This window comes from Rhinatrema bivittatum, chromosome 4 (assembly GCF_901001135.1).
Source record: "Rhinatrema bivittatum chromosome 4, aRhiBiv1.1, whole genome shotgun sequence".
Lineage (NCBI taxonomy): Eukaryota > Metazoa > Chordata > Amphibia > Gymnophiona > Rhinatrematidae > Rhinatrema > Rhinatrema bivittatum.
In genome coordinates, this window is record NC_042618.1 from 446,388,103 (window position 1) to 446,404,430 (window position 16,328).

The 16,328-nt window shown below is 44.1% G+C and overlaps 1 protein-coding gene across 1 annotated transcript in view; it reads left to right on the forward strand.

Annotated features, from left to right (window-relative positions):
• Positions 1 to 13,270, forward strand: part of EPYC (epiphycan) — a 49,229-nt gene extending 35,959 nt beyond the window's left edge. Inside the window, 1 exon segment of the mRNA XM_029597619.1 lies at positions 13,086 to 13,270. Within this exon segment, the coding sequence (XP_029453479.1) occupies positions 13,086 to 13,256 (171 nt within the window). The 3' untranslated portion in view covers positions 13,257 to 13,270.
• The last annotated feature ends 3,058 nt before the right edge of the window (positions 13,271 to 16,328 follow it).

Sequence of the window (16,328 nt, forward strand, 5' to 3'; positions counted from 1 at the left end):
CAAAGTATGCCGATTGACGACCACAAAGCTCCCCAAGGTGAGGGACTATTTTCAGGTCATCGGCCTCATGGTATCAACACTGGAAGTAGTATAATGGGCGAGGGCTCACATGTGGCCTCTCCAATGCTCCTTATTGTCACGCTGAAACCTACTGTCCCAAGACTACTGGATTCGCCTCCACCTACCAACGGAGGTATGCTCTCGGCTCCAGTGGTGGCTACAGGAAATCCACCTAATTAGGGGCGTAAGCCTATCCCCACCGTGCTGATCATCCTCATGACAGATGAGAGCCTCCGAGGGTGGGAAGCCCACTGTCAGGAGCTGACAGCCCAAGGAGAATGGACCAAGGAAGAGGTGAACTGAAACATAACCTCCTGGAAGCTCGAGCGGGTCAGACTAGCATGCCTGCAGTTCAGCCATAGGCTCCAGGGACAAGCGATCTGGGTGATATCAGACAATACAACAACGGTTGCCTACATCAACAGCCAGGGAGGAACCAAGAGCCATCAGGTGTCTCTGGAAATAGACCCCTTATGATATGGGCAGAGTTACACCTACAAGGGATCTCGGCCTCCCACATAGCAGGAAAAGCCAATGTCACAGCAGAATTCCTCAGCAGGGAAAGCTTGGACCTGGGGGAATGGATGCTGTCGACCAAAGACTTTCAGCTTCTAGTAAATCGCTGGGGCCTCCCGGCCGAAGATCTACTGGCCACATCTCACAATGTGAAAGTCCCCTGTTCTTCAGTCACAGACGAGATCAGTGAACCCAAGGGATCAACGCCCTCATAGAGACCTGGCCAGAGGAGGACTGGCTATTAGAGATGTGAATCGGAACTGGAATCGGTTTGGATTCTGGTTCCGATTCACATATGGGTTTTTTTTCATCGGGCCCGATCGCGGTTTTGTTTATTGGCTGCGCCCGAGCCGATAAACAAAAAACCCACCCCGACCCTTTAAAACGAATCCCTTTGCTTCCCTCACCCTCCTGACCCCCCCCAAAAACATTTTACAGGTACCTGGTGGTCCAGTGGGGGTCCCGGGAGCGATCTCCCGCTCTTGGGCCGTCGGCTGCCACTAATCAAAATGGCGCCGATGGCCTTTGCCCTTACCATGTGACAGGGTATCCGTGCCATTGGCCAGCCCTATCACATGGAGGGAGCACTGGATGGCCGGCGCCATCTTTAAAAATGCAAAGGCTCCTCGTGGGGAGTCCTCTGGGCCTCTCCCCACACCGGGACCTTCTCCAGCAGGGCCCGATTCTTCACAAAGATCCGTCTCAATTTTCTCTTACGATCTGGCCCTTGTGAGGGCTCACCTGAAGAAGCGTGATTACTCAGCGGCCATGATCGCCACCTTGCTTCACTCTCAGAAGTTCTCGTCTCTGGCATACATATGGATCTGGAGAATATTTGAGCCTAGTGTGAGGGCCACGGGGTGCCCCTGCGAATGGCCAAGATCCCATTGATTCTGGAATTTTTACAGGATGGCCTGAAGAAAGGGTTGTCCCTCAACTCCCTCAAGGTCCAGGTAGCAGCCCTCTCCTGCTTCAGGGCCAAGGTGAATGGAAACCATCTATTGGCACATCCAGACTTAGCCCATTTCCTAAAAGGGGTTAAACAACTCCGACCACCCTTAAAGTGACTGGTCCCCCTATGAAACCTCAATCTAGAATTGGATTTCCTAGCAGGACCTTCCTTCAGACCGATGCACAGCCTGTCACTACGCCTATTAACACTAAGACAGTATTCTTGGTGACAATATGCTTGGCCCGTCACATCTCAGAACTAACAGGCACTATCCTATCGGGAATCATTCCTTCAATTTACTCCAGGAACATTTAGCTTCTCACGTCACCTGCTTCTTAACAAAGGTGGTCTTGGAGTTTCACTTGAATCAATCCATCTCCTTGCCTTCTCTGGAGGGACACAAGGACACAGAAGACTCCCGACTTCTTCACCATCTAAACGTTGGCAGACTCCTAGTGTGGTACCTGGAGCACTCGGAACCAGTGCATAAGACAGATCACTTGTTTATTCTTCATGGCAGGAAGAAACAGGGAGAAGCGGCCTCGCGAGCTTTATAGTTTGCTAAGATCAAGGAAGTAATCAAGGCAGCTTACGTAGAGGCAGGGAAGCCTTTACCCCTCCAGGTCAAAGCTCATTCTACTAGGGCCCAGGCAGTATCCTGGGTGGAGGCTAAGCTATTATCGCCCGCTGACATCTGTCGAGCAGCGACGTGGTCTTCCCTATATACCTTCTCCAGGTTTTACCGCCAGGATGTCCAGGCTCGAGAGGATGCAGCCTTTACAAGGGCAGTGCTAACAGGACCATGGGCAGCCTCCTGCCCTGTTTGGGAGTAGCTTTTGTACATCCCACTAGTCCTGAGTCCATCTGGCTACATGCTAGGAAATGGAGAAATTACTTACTTGATAATTTTGTTTTCCTTAGTGTAGACAGATGGACTCAGCATCCCACCCATGGCTGCCCAGGAGAGGCGCCAATGAAATATCCTATGAGGCGAACCTCAATTCCATATGAATAGGGGTAAGCTGGTTCAGGGCATCCACAGCATGGCTGGTTTCAGCGGCTTATGTTGGTTTAGTACACTGGCAGTCTCCAGTTTTTAATCAAGTTGTTTAATCAAGTTTTGTTAACCAAGGTTTAATCAAGTTGTATCCAAATTCGAATCAAGCTCTTCGATATATATGTCCACAATGCTTTTCGAAGAGAAGACTGAAGAGCTGAGGTCACTACAGGGGTATATCTAGGATGAATGTTAGCTTTGAAACCTGACTCCGTCTCTCATCTGCTAGCAGAGGAACACATAACCCATTAGTCCCTGAGTCCATCTGTCTACACTAAGGAAAAAGAAATTATCTGGTAAGTAATTTCTCCATAATTTTATATAGTTCTAATCCTGAAGGAATTTCACCATCCTCAAGAGAGTCAGGATTAGCATCATCATCGTGCCATCCGGATCTCCATCAAAAGATCCTGCTGCTGCCCTAGGAGTACTTCCGGCACTTAACAGAAGGTCCAGGCAAGGTTGCTACATGCACCTCTGCTTTGGGAGCATTGGACAAGGTTGAAAATTGCGCCTGAAGAAAAGATTGCAACCCCTGGAAAAATTCTACCCATGAAAAAGTAGAAGTATCCAAACCAGGAGGCACCTGAGGCATACTCATTGAACTATTGTGCCCCGTTGAGGAACCAGTTAGGGGTGTTCCAAATTCACGCACCCCAACTCAGTTGTCTTTGCCCAGACCTACATCTGGCTGGGAATAACCAGGTTTAGTGAAATCAGAGGAAGATAATTCTCCCTGAGCCTCCAAACAGCACTGGCACAAGTTAGCAGACACTCCTGGCTGAGACACCCTAATTTGACAGGCAGTGCAAAGAGAAAGGCACTTAGGCTTCTTAGGTTTAGGTGCCATTATGGCCGACAGTGTGCTGAAAGGAGGCCTGAGGCGTGCGTCTAGCTTGTTATATATATATATATATATATATATAAATTATATATATATATATATATATATGCGTTCAACTTAGGTGCCCAAAAATTAGGCATCCAAGACTTAGGTGACTAACTAGGGGCCTCATTTTCTAAAGTATCACAGGCCTGCAATACTTTAGAAGATGAGGGCTGGGGGGCCGAAATGCGGGCGGGCCTGCGCTAGCCCGGCAGCCATCGCATCGTCGCGGTGCGATCGCTTCCGTTTTCGCCCCAATAGCGCCACAATAGGAGGTGTAGCTATTGGGAGCAAAATAGGCAGCGAAAAGGCACTTACCCTTTTCGCTGTGCACGCTGTTGTCGTGGAGTCGGCCCCGGTGATGCCCTGACTCCTCCTCTTCTGGGGCCGACTCCGCCCCCATTTTGGTATCGCATTCGAAAAGGGACATTTCGCGTGCGAAACTTCCCTTACCGCATGCGATACGTTTGGAAAATAAGGCCCTAGGTGACCCAAAAATAAGCACCCCAAAAAATTTAAGTGCACAGAACTTGTGCACACAGGTAAGCTTGTGGTCACTAGGTCGCTACTTAACTGGGACGCACAGTCTATAAGGCTCAATTATGCATCCAAAAGCTTGCTGCACAACCTGGACACACAGGTAGATGCACACGCCGAACTGACAATGCTGTAAAGGGCAGCCTGAGAAAGCGCACAAAATGCCATTGCTGCCTACCACATGGTGCACAGCAAAAAAGCCGCAGAGTGGGCCTAGTCTAAGGAGGCTACTCAGCCCACCAGGCTGCCCACGTCCCTCGATCTTCCATGGAGTAGGATCAATGTTGGAATGGTGCGCCAAGCATGGAGACTGGAGGAAGGAGGAAGCCATACACAACAAAAGCTTCCTTGTAAGTCTTTGAATTACTTTTAACTTATCAGAGCTCAGCCTTACCTGGTCGAGTACACAGATGGTCTCCAGCTGCAGGGTGGGGACAGCATGTGCCATCACCACCGAGCTCTGTTTCCTGCACCACTGCCTTTCAGCTGATTAAGCAGTTAAGTCCACGCTGGCTGAAACCAGCTACTGGACCATATAAATAAAATCACCTCAGGATTTCTCAAATGTGGGAGGGACCATTTGGTATCACCTCAGGAGAGCAGAGCAAATTTATTTCCTTAATTCTCCTTCTCAAAATGAAGTAATCTCCAGTAGGGAGATGCATGTCCACCATCTGCAGGAAATGGAGAATACTAGGAGGCTGATGTCATTGCAGGGGTAAATATACTGTAACATCAATTTGTTCCACTCTATCTTCTGGTAGAGGTGCATAACCCACTTGTTCTAGATTCATCTGACTGGACACTAAGAAACTGGGACTTGGGCATAGCTGCTCAATAATTGAAAGCATGCTGCATTAGCTTCTTGGAAGATATTGTTTGCCCCTTTTGGGAACTTTTGAGTACTATAATCTTCAAATAGCAAAAATATGCATAATGTGAAGGCCACAATTTATAGGGGCAATTTTGAACAACCTGTGTTGAATGCAATGTATATGGACACTTTTAATTCCTAGTGTTCGCACTGAGGCAAATTTCCACAAGGAAGCCACGTGTGTGGTGTGAAATTTAGCAGCTCTATAAGAACATAAGAACATGCCATGCTGGGTCAGACCAAGGGTCCATCAAGCCCAGCATCCTGTTTCCAACAGTGGCCAATCCAGGCCATAAGAACCTGGCAAGTACCCCCAAAACTAGTTTATTCCATGTTACTATTGCTAGTAATAACAGTGGCTATATTCTAAGTCAACTTAATTAATAGCAGGTAATGGACTTCTCCTCCAAGAACTTATCCAATCCTTTTTTAAACACAGCTATACTAACTGCACTAACCACATCCCCAGGCAACAAATTCCAGAGTTTAATTGTGCTTTCAGTGAAAAAGAACTTTCTCCGATTAGTTTTAAATGTGGCCACATGCTAACTTCATGGAGTGCCCCCTAGTCTTTCTATTATCCGAAAGAGTAAATAACCGATTCACATCTACCCGTTCTGGACCTCTCATGATTTTTTTTTCAATTTTCTCATATAATTACAAAGTACAACTTTGCACAGAAAACAGAAACAACATACTCAAGAAAATTAATTCCATTACATTTAGAAATAAAAACATTATTTACCTGGACCACAATACGCTGAGAGTGGAAAAAGAAGAGTAGTCTAATATATAGGAGCTAGTTGAAGAAATATTTTTAAACCAAACAATCGCGATGGCTAACTCCAACCTAATTCTTCATGCCTGAGTAATAGGGCTTACTTGAGGAGAGGAGGGAGAGAGCATTCTTTTACGAGAATCTATAAACATTTTTAATTGTTCAGGAAAAAATAAACATACACCTCATTATTCAGTTTAAAAATGCATTTACAAGGGAGTCCCCCTAGTCTTTCTATTATCTGAAAGACTAAATAACCAATTCACATCTACCCATTGTAGACATCTAATGATTTTAAAGTATTCAAGGTGTGGTCTCACCATGGCGCGATACAGAGGCATTATGACATTTTCCGTTTTATTCACCATTCCCTTTCTAATAATTCCCAACATTCTGTTTGATTTTTGACTGCCGCAGCACACTGAACCGACGATTTCAATGTGTTATCCACTATGACACCTAGATCTCTTTCTTGGGTGGTAGTACCTAATATGGAACCTAACATTGTGTAACTATAGCATGGGTTATTTTTCCCTATATGCACCACCTTTCACTGTGATTTGGTTCAGTCCATCTGAATCATTACCCATGAAAACCTTCTCCAGTACGGGTACCTCCCCAACATCCTCTTCAGTAAATACCGAAGCAAAGAAATCATTTAATCTTTTCACGATGGCCTTATCTTCTCTAAGTGCCCCTTTAACCCCTCGATCATCTAATGGTCCAACTGACTCCCTCACAGGCTTTCTGCTTCGGATATATTTTAAAAAGTTTTTACTGTGAGTTTTTGCCTCTATGGCCAACTTCTTTTCAAATTCTCTCTTAGCCATCGTGGAAAGATTAAATGATTTCTTTGCTTCAGTGTTTACTGAAGAGGATGTTGGGTAGATACACATACTGGAGAAGGTTTTCATGGGTAATGATTCAGAGGGACTGAATCAAATCACGGTGAACCTAGAAGATGTGGTAGACCTGATTGATAAACTGAAGAGTAGTAAATCACCTGGACTGGATGGTATACACCCCAAAGTTCTGAAGGAACTAAAAAATGGAATTTCAGACCTTTTAGTAAAAGTTTGTAACCTATCATTAAAATCATCCATTGTACCTGAAGACTGGAGGATAGCTAATGTAACCCCAATGTTTAAAATCATGAGAGGTCTAGAATGGGTAGATGTGGATCGGTTATTTACTCTTTCGGATAGTAGAAAGACTAGGGGGCACTCCATGAAGTTAGCATGGGGCACATTTATAGAAACATAGAAACATAGAAATGACGGCAGAAGAAGACCAAACGGCCCATCCAGTCTGCCCAGCAAGCTTCACATACTTTTTTCTCTCATACTTATCTGTTTCTCTTAGCTCTTGGTTCTATTTCCCTTCCACCCCCACCATTAATGTAGAAAGCAGTGATGGAGCTGCATCCAAGTGAAATATCTAGCTTGATAAGTTAGGGGTAGTAGGGGTAGTAACCGCCGCAATAAGCAAGCTACACCCATGCTTATTTGTTTTACTCAGACTATGTTATACAGCCCTTATTGGTTGTTTTTCTTCTCCCCTGCCATTGAAGCAGGGAGCTATGCTGGATATGCTTGAAGTATCAGTTTATTCTTCTCCCATGCTGTTGAAGCAGAGAGTCATGCTGGATATGCATCGAAAGTGAAGTATCAGGCACATTTGGTTTGGGGTAGTAACTGCCGTAACAAGCCAGCTACTCCCCGCTTTGTGAGTGCGAACCCTTTTTTCTTCTCCCCTGCCATTTAAGCAGAGAGCTCTGCCGGATGTGTGTAGTATCAGTTTTTTCTTCTCCCCTGCCGTTGAAGCAGAGAACTATGCTGTATATGCATAGAAATTGAAGTAACAGGCTTATTTGGTTTGGGGTAGTAACCGCCGTAACAAGCCAGCTACTGCCCCCTTTGTGAGTGCAGATCCTTTATTCCACATTTCCTCTTGCTGTTGAAGCTAGAACGATGTTGGAGTCACAGTAAGCATGTGTACGTTTATTGAATAAGGGTATTGTCTCCAGGCAGTAGCCTTCATTCTGGCGAGTCACCCACTCTTCATTGGCGGCCTCTTGACTTTATGGATCCACAGTGTTTATCACACGCCCCTTTGAAGTCCTTCACAGTTCTGGTCTTCACCACATCCTCCGGAAGGGCATTCCAGGCATCCACCACCCTCTCCGTGAAGAAATACTTCCTAACATTGGTTCTGAATCTTTCTCCCTGGAGCTTCAAATCGTGACCCCTGGTTCTGCTGATTTTTTTCCTATGGAAAAGGTTTGTCGTTGTCTTTGGATCATTAAAACCTTTCAAGTATCTGAAAGTCTGTATCATATCGCCTCTGCTCCTCCTTTCCTCCAGGGTGTACATATTTAGATTCTTCAATCTGAAAGTTCTTTTTTACTCAACGCACAATTAAACTCTGGAATTTGTTGCCAGAGAATGTGGTTAGTGCAGTTAGTATAGCTGTGTTTAAAAAAGGATTGGATAAGTTCTTGGAGGAGAAGTCCATTACCTGCTATTAAGTTCACTTAGAGAATAGCCACTGCCATTAGCAATGGTTACATGGAATAGACTTAGTTTTTGGGTACTTGCCAGGTTCTTATGGCCTGGATTTGCCACTGTTGGAAACAGGATGCTGGGCTTGATGGACCCTTGGTCTGACCCAGTATGGCATTTTCTTATGTTCTTAAGGGCTCCAGGGGTGATCCGGGAAACTACAGACCGGTTTGCTTGACTTCAGTGCCAGGAAAAATAGTGGAAAGTGTTCTAAACATCAAAATCACAGACCATATAGAAAGACATGGTTTAATGGAACAAAGTTAGCATGGCTTTACCCAAGGCAAGTCTTTCCTCACAAATCTGCTTCACTTTTTTGAAGGAGTTAATTAACATGTGAATAAAGGTGAACCGGTAAATGTAGTGTACTTGGATTTTCAGAAGGTGTTTGACAAAGTTCCTCATGAGAGGCTTCTAGGAAAAGTAAAAAGTCATGGGATACCTGTCGATGTCCTTCTGTGGATTACAAACTGGCTAAAAGACAGGAAACAGAGAGTAGGATTAAATGGACAATTTTCTCAGTGGAAGGGAGTGGGCAGTGGAGTGCCTCAGGGATCTGTATTGGGACCCTTACTTTTCAATATATTTATAAATGATCTGGAAAGAAATATGACGAGTGAGGTAATTAAATTTGCAGATGACAGAAAATTGTTAAGAGTAGTTAAATCACAAGCAGATTGTGATAAATTGCAGGAAGACCTTGTGAGACTGGAAAATTGGGCATCAAAATGGCAGATGAAATTTAATGTGGATAAGTGCAAGGTGATGCATATAGGGAAAAATAACCCATGCTATAGTTACACAATGTTAGGTTCCATATTATGTGCTACCACCCAAGAAAGAGATCTAGGTGTCATAGTGGATAACACATTGAAATCGTAGGTTCAGTGTGATGCGGCAGTCAAAAAAGCAAACAGAATGTTGGGAATTATTAGAAAGGGAATGGTGAATAAAATGGAAAATGTTATAATGCCTCTGTATCGCTCCTTGGTGAGACTGCACCCTGAATACTATGTACAATTCTGGTCGCTGCATCTCAAAAAAGATATAATTGTGATGGAGAAGGTACAGAGAAGGGCTACCAAAATGATAGGGGGAATGGAACATCTCCCCTATGAGGAAAGACTAAAGAGGTTAGGACTTTTCAGCTTGGAGAAGAGACGGCTGAGGGGGGATATGATAGAGGTGTTTAAAATCATGAGAGGTCGAGAACGGGTAGATGTGAATTGGTTATTTACTCTTTCGGATAATAGAAAGACTAGGGGTCACTCCATGAAGTTAGCATGTGGCACATTTAAAACTAATCGGAGAAAGTTATTTTTTACTCAACGCACAATTAAACTCTGGAATTTGTTGCCAGATTATGTGGTTAGTGCAGGTAGTATAGCTGTGTTTAAAAAAGGATTGGATAAGTTCTTCGAGGAGAGGTCTATTGCCTATTATTAATTAAGGTGACTTAGAAAATAGTCACTTCTATTACTAGCAACGGTAACATGGAATAGACTTAGTTTTTGGGTACTTGCCAGGTTCTTATGGCCTGGATTGGCCACTGTTGGAAACCAGATGCTGGGCTTGATGGACCCTTGGTTTGAACCTGTATGGCATGTTCTTATGTTCTTATGTTCTTAGCCTGTCTTATCAATGTCTTACTTTTAACTTGCCAATGCTTATGCTTTATCCTATTTTCTTCTGCTAGATCCTTCTTCCAATTTTTGAATGAAGATCTTTTGGCTAAATAGCTTCTTTCACCTCCCCTTTTAACCATGCCGGTAATCGTTTTGTCTTCTTTCCACCTTTCTTAATGTGTGGAATACTTCTGGACTGTTCTTCAAGGATGGTATTTTTTAACAGTGACCATGCCTCTTGTACATTTTTTACCTTTGTAGCTACTCCTTTCAGTTTTTTTCTAACAATTTTTCTCATTTTATCAAAATTTCCCTTTTGAAAGTTTAGCACGAGAGCCGTGGATTTTCTTACTGTTCCTCTTCCAGTCATTAATTCAAATTTGATCATATTATGATCATTATTGCCAAGCGGCCCCACCACCGTTACCTTTCTCACCAAATCCTGTGCTCCACTGAGAATTAGATCTAAAATTGCTCCCTCTCTTGTCGGTTCCTGAACCACTCGCACTTGTTATTTGTGCAGGCAGCCAAGAGGGTCCAAAATAGCACATATTCTTGAAAATGCGACGTGCACATGCTGCTTTCCTTCCCCAACCTAAATAAACCCCAGGAATGCCTCTATTTAGCCAGCAAAAGAGTATGAGCACTCTGAAAGCCCATGCATGCCTTTAACCAGCCAAAAGAGGGCAATTTTACCTGACTAAAATGTTTTGAAAATTGTCCTTCCCATGATGTTAAATGCATTTGCATTTTATACCTGCACACCGCTATGAGTTTCCATTTCTAATGTACCTACACTGCGGAGTTTGAACTTGAAGTCCTTTAAATACTATAATAAATGTGCCAACTTTAGCCCATATCACAAGACTTGTTAAAGTGCATTTGAAGGGTATAAGGAGCAGAAACTGAAATCCATTTGTACCAAGTCGCAATGAAAAAACTAGACTTGACCTTGGAATTAGTGGACCCTGCACTTGAAATAGAAAGTTCAAGGGGGTTCGTTTACGAATTCTTAACACCAGCATTAAGGAACTGGCACTAGCATTAACAGCAAGAGATATTTATACATTTTAGAAATAGATTTTCAAAATGTTTACGTTCGGGAGTTAGCTGGTTAAACCTAACTGATTCAAATCCTGTCTCCCCCCCCCCCCCCCTCCCGATTTGCTAAATGTGCAGGGCATATACATTTATCCAGTTAGTAAAGGAGCAGGACCAGAGGTGTGGCTAGGTTGGGGCATAATTTAGCCAGTTAGTGCTGATTTCAGTGCTAGCACAGATAAGCCACCCCCGTTAACTTGGGTGCTCAGAATAGCAGATCTAAACCTAGCCATTCAAAGTTTATCCAGCTAGATTTAGGAGAATTCTCAGCCCAAAACCTACAGTTAGGTACAGCTGAAAATCTGGCTAAAGATGATTAGGAAAAATTACTCATTTTTTTGACATTGAACCCAATAGCTTAGTACTAAAAACAATGCACAATCTTCAAGTGAAGGCATAGCCAAAATTCTGTTTGCCATAAGCAAATGAAGATGTATACAATTCAAATGGCATTAAAATAAACTGCAGAGAGGACAGTTCCATAAGATTTACAAACTAAAACTCCTGAGATGTTCTGAGGTCCAAATTTACTAGTCCTGAAAAGGAGGAGCACGTTTGATCTCATTATTTTCATATAGTTCCTCAACTTTGAAGATTTTTCATTTTATAAGTTTGATGGCTGCCTTACTAAAATACTCAGATTGCAACGGTTATGCAGGCTTCTTATCTGTCTTGATGAGATAAAGCTCTAACTAGCATGACTGAAGCCAAAGCCTAGGTCTTTTTCAACAATTAATGAATTATGCTGTGATTTTCAGAGGATAGAACTTTTCTATTGAAGCGAGTCAATGCATATTTTGAAGTCCACATTGCTCATTTAGACTGCTTATAGGGTGGTGTGGTCACTGGTGAAAATTTCCATCCTGAATGCTCAGGAAGATAATAAACAGTAGAGATGTGAATCGTGTCCTCGATCGTCTTAACGATCGATTTCGGCTGGGAGGGGGAGGGAATCGTATTGTTGCCGTTTGGGTTTTAAAAATATCGAGAAAATTCGTTAAAATCATGAGCCAACCCCCTAAAACCCACCCCCGACCCTTTAAATTAAATCCCCCACCCTCCCGAACCCCCCCCCCCAATGCTTTAAATTACCTGGGGATCCAGCGGTGGTCCAGAACGGCGGCGGTCCGGAACGGCCCCCTCAATTGAATCCTTTTGTCTTCAGCCGGCGCCATTTTGCAAAATGGCCACCGCAAAATGGCGGCGGCCATAGACAAAAACGATTCAACACAGGAGGTTGTTCCGGACCCCCGCTGGACTTTTGGCAAGTCTTGTGGGGGTCAGGAGGCCCCCCCAAGCTGGCCAAAAGTTTCTGGGAGTCCAGCGGGGTTCAGGAAGCGATTTCTTGCCGCGAATCGTTTTCCGTACGGAAAATGGCGCCGGCAGGAGATCGACTGCAGGAGGTCGTTCAGCGGGGGTGTCATAGTGAGGGCAAAGGCGATTGGCGCCATTTTGAGTATTGGCATCGTAAGGCCGGTGTGCAAGGAGGTCGCTCCTGGACCCCCGCTGGACTTTTGGCAAGTCTTGTGGGGGTCAGGAGCCCCCTCCCCCAAGCTGTCCAAAAGTCCCTGTGGGTCCAAGGGGGTCCCGAAGCGACCTGCCGTCCGATGCCAGGACTCAAAATGGCGCCGATAGCCTTTGCCAATACTATGTCACAGGGGCTACCGGTGCCATTGGTCAGCCCCTGTCACATGGTAGGAGCACAAGATGGCACCGCTGACCATGTGACAGGGGCTTTCCAATGGCACTGGTAGCCCCTGTGACACAGGCTATCGGCGCCATGATGAAACCAGCACCGAGGGTGTGAGAGTGCAAGGAATGGCTCCCGGACTCCCCGCTGGACCACCAGGGAGTTTTGGTAAGTCTTGGGGGGGGGGGGGTCTGGAGGGGGGGGGGGTTAAATTTTTATTTAGGATGCCGAATAAAACAGAAATATGTTTAATACGTGGGGAGTCGCAATGCGTTTCACCTCCCCACGTAGTTAACAGATAGCAAAAAATAAGTTGTGGATTACAAATACGTGGAAAACGGATGCACACCTCTATGCAACATTACACAGGTTCTCTCAAGATATTTCAAAGAGAAAGAAATACAGCTTGCAACATTCAATTTTTTCAATTTTTGTTTTCCTTTTTTAGAATAACAATATTCAGGAGCTGCATCAGGATACATTCTGCAATACTAAAGATGTTACTTATGCCCGACGTGCTCTGGAAGACATCAGGCTGGATGGCAATCCTGTTAACTTGAGCAAAACCCCCCAAGCTTTCATGTGTCTACCTCGTTTACCTATTGGCAGGCTCATCTAAGGCTGAGAAACAGTTCATACTGTAAGACAAAAATAAATAATGCTTATAAGAACTAGAGATGTGAATCGTGTCCTCGATCGTCTTAACGATTGATTTCGGCTGGAAGGGGGAGGGAATCGTATTGTTGCCGTTTGGGTGTGTAAACTATCATGAAAAATCGTTAAAATCGTGAGCCAACCCCCTAAAACCCACCCCGACCCTTTAAATTAAATCCCCCACCCTCCCAAACCCCCCCCAAATGCTTTAAATTACCTGGGGATCCAGCGGTGGTCCAGAACGGCGGCAGTCCGGAACGGCCCCCTCAATTGAATCCTGTTGTCTTCAGCCGGCGCCATTTTGCAAAATGGCCGCCGCAAAATGGCGGCGGCCATAGACAAAAACGATTCAACGCAGGAGGTCGTTCTGGACCCCCGCTGGACTTTTGGCAAGTCTTGTGGGGGTCAGGAGGCCCCCCCAAGCTGGCCAAAAGTTTCTGGGAGTCCAGTGGGGTTCAGGAAGCGATTTCTTGCCGCGAATCGTTTTCCGTACGGAAAATGGCGCCGGCAGGAGATCGACTGCAGGAGGTCGTTCAGCGGGGGTTCCGGACCTGCGTCGAATCGTTTTTGTCTATGGCTTTGTCTATGGCTTTAGGTTTTCCTGCCCTCCCCCTTCCCCCGATTTACAATTTTTTAACGATAAATCGGGGGAATTGGTATTGTATCGTGGCCCTAACGATTTTTGACGATTTAAAATATATCGGACGATATTTTAAATCGTCAAAAAATGATTCACATCCCTAATAAGAACAGAATATTTATTATTCCTACACAGACCACAGTATGTCTAACTTCAAACCTCACTAATCTGTTGAATATTCTCCCTCAATAACATATGAGAGAGACATAAGGAAACAGAATGAAAAGCATGACTTTTAGCACAATACAGAGTTTACCATGTTCTGAAACAGTTTTTGCAAATATAGGAAAGCGTCTTATATTAGGGGGAAATTTTCAAATCCATTTACACTCAGGAAACCTGCTTTTATTTGTATAAATGGCTGTTCTAAATTTGACTCGGGCTCAGATGTGTGTGCATACCAGGCCAATTACCTGAGTATCTTCCAAAGAAAGGACATTCCTAAGTTTGCTTTGAAAATACTCGGTAAAATCTGTGTGTGCAAAATGCCAATATGTGGGCTGTTTGAAAATTAACTACCCCATACAGTTTATGAACAGGAAGAACTTGACACAGTTGGAAAGGATAGAAATTTCACACGAAAATGAAAAGATACTTAAAACTTAGATTAAAGGCTGCTAAAGAAAGCTGCACTGCATGTTAGCCCAGTAAATACAACTGCTGAAGGATTACTAACAGACACCATCGCCAAAACACTGGCGGACATCATCAACTGTTCTCTCTCCCACGGTTCCTTCCCAGAAGACCTCAAACAGGCCTCACTCAAACCACTCCTAAAAAAAACCCAATTTGGAACCAAATGACCCCAGCAACTACCGCCCAATAGCCAATCTCCCCTTCAACACTAAGATTATGGAAAGGCTTGTGAACTCTCAACTATCAGACTACATCGAAGATAACAAACTTCTATCTGCCTTGCAATATGGATTCCGCAAAAATTTAGGCACAGAATCCCTCCTTACTTCCCTTACAGATTTCCTCATCCTAGGTCTCGACAAAGGTCAATCTTTTCTATTGGTCCTTCTAGATCTTTCAGCAGCCTTTGATACCGTCAACCACTCCATCCTCATCAACCAGTTAGCTGCGATAGGAATTTCCGGCGCTGCTCTCTCCTTGTTCAAATCCTTCCTCACCAACAGAAGTTATAAGGTCAAAATCCAGAACAAAGAATCATTACGCCACGACTCATCCATCGGAGTCCCACAAGGCTCCTCTTTATCCCCTACACTCTTTAATATTTACCTCCTACCACTTTGCCAACTCCTCACCAACCTCAACTTAAAACACTTTCTCTATGCAGAAGATATCCAGATCCTGATCCCCATCAAAGATTCATACTCAAAAACCCTCGACTACTGGGAGTCCTGTCACCTAGAAATCAAACGCCTCCTCAACAGCCTAAATCTACTACTAAACTCCTCCAAAACCGAAATATTACTCATAACTCCTGAAAACAGCAATCTCACCACCCATCATCCAAACACCCACAAACCACTCAAGTGAGAGATCTAGGTGTGCTAATCGACAATAAGCTGAACTTCAAAGCCTCCATCAATAGAACCACCAAAGACTGTTTCTACAAACTGCAAGTTTTAAAAAGGATAAGACCCCTCTTCCATGCCAAAGACTTCAGAACCATCCTCCAAGCTCTCATTTTCTCTAAATTAGACTACTGCAACTCTACTTTACTTGGTCTCCCTTCCACATATACCAAACCGCTCCAAATGGTTCAAAACGCAGCAGCCCGTCTACTTACAAACACCAGAAAAAGAGACCATATCTCCCCAGTCCTAAAAGACCTTCACTGGTTACCAATCCATTTCAGAGTTATCTACAAATCCATCACCTTGATATACAAAATTATTCACCAACATACCACAATCGACCTACAAATTCCCCTCCGCTTACACAAATCTACAAGACCAACCAGAGAAGCATACAAAGGATCCCTCCAAGTTCCCCCTACCAAAACACTAATCACAGCACCTTAAGAGACTGAGCCTTCTCCACAGCAGGCCCACCTTTATGGAACTCCATCTCCCCAGACCTCAGAAATGAGTCATGCCTCCTAACCTTTAGGAAACGACTCAAGACATGGCTGTTTAGGCAAGCATTCCCGAACTCCAACTAATACGCCTCACCAGCAAAATATCCTACACAGTAGCTGCATATATTATACTGTATTCTGTATATATTGTATACCTGTATATAATTAACTTCTTCTATCTCTTTTTATTTCCTCCACCCCAGTTCAATAGTCTGTTAATTGTAACTGCATCTCTTCTTCACGTTTATCTAGGTTCTTTGTTATTTTCATTGCACCCCTTTTTTATGTAAACCGACATGATGTGAACACTTCATGAATGCCGGTAAAAAAAAACCTTAAATAAATAAATA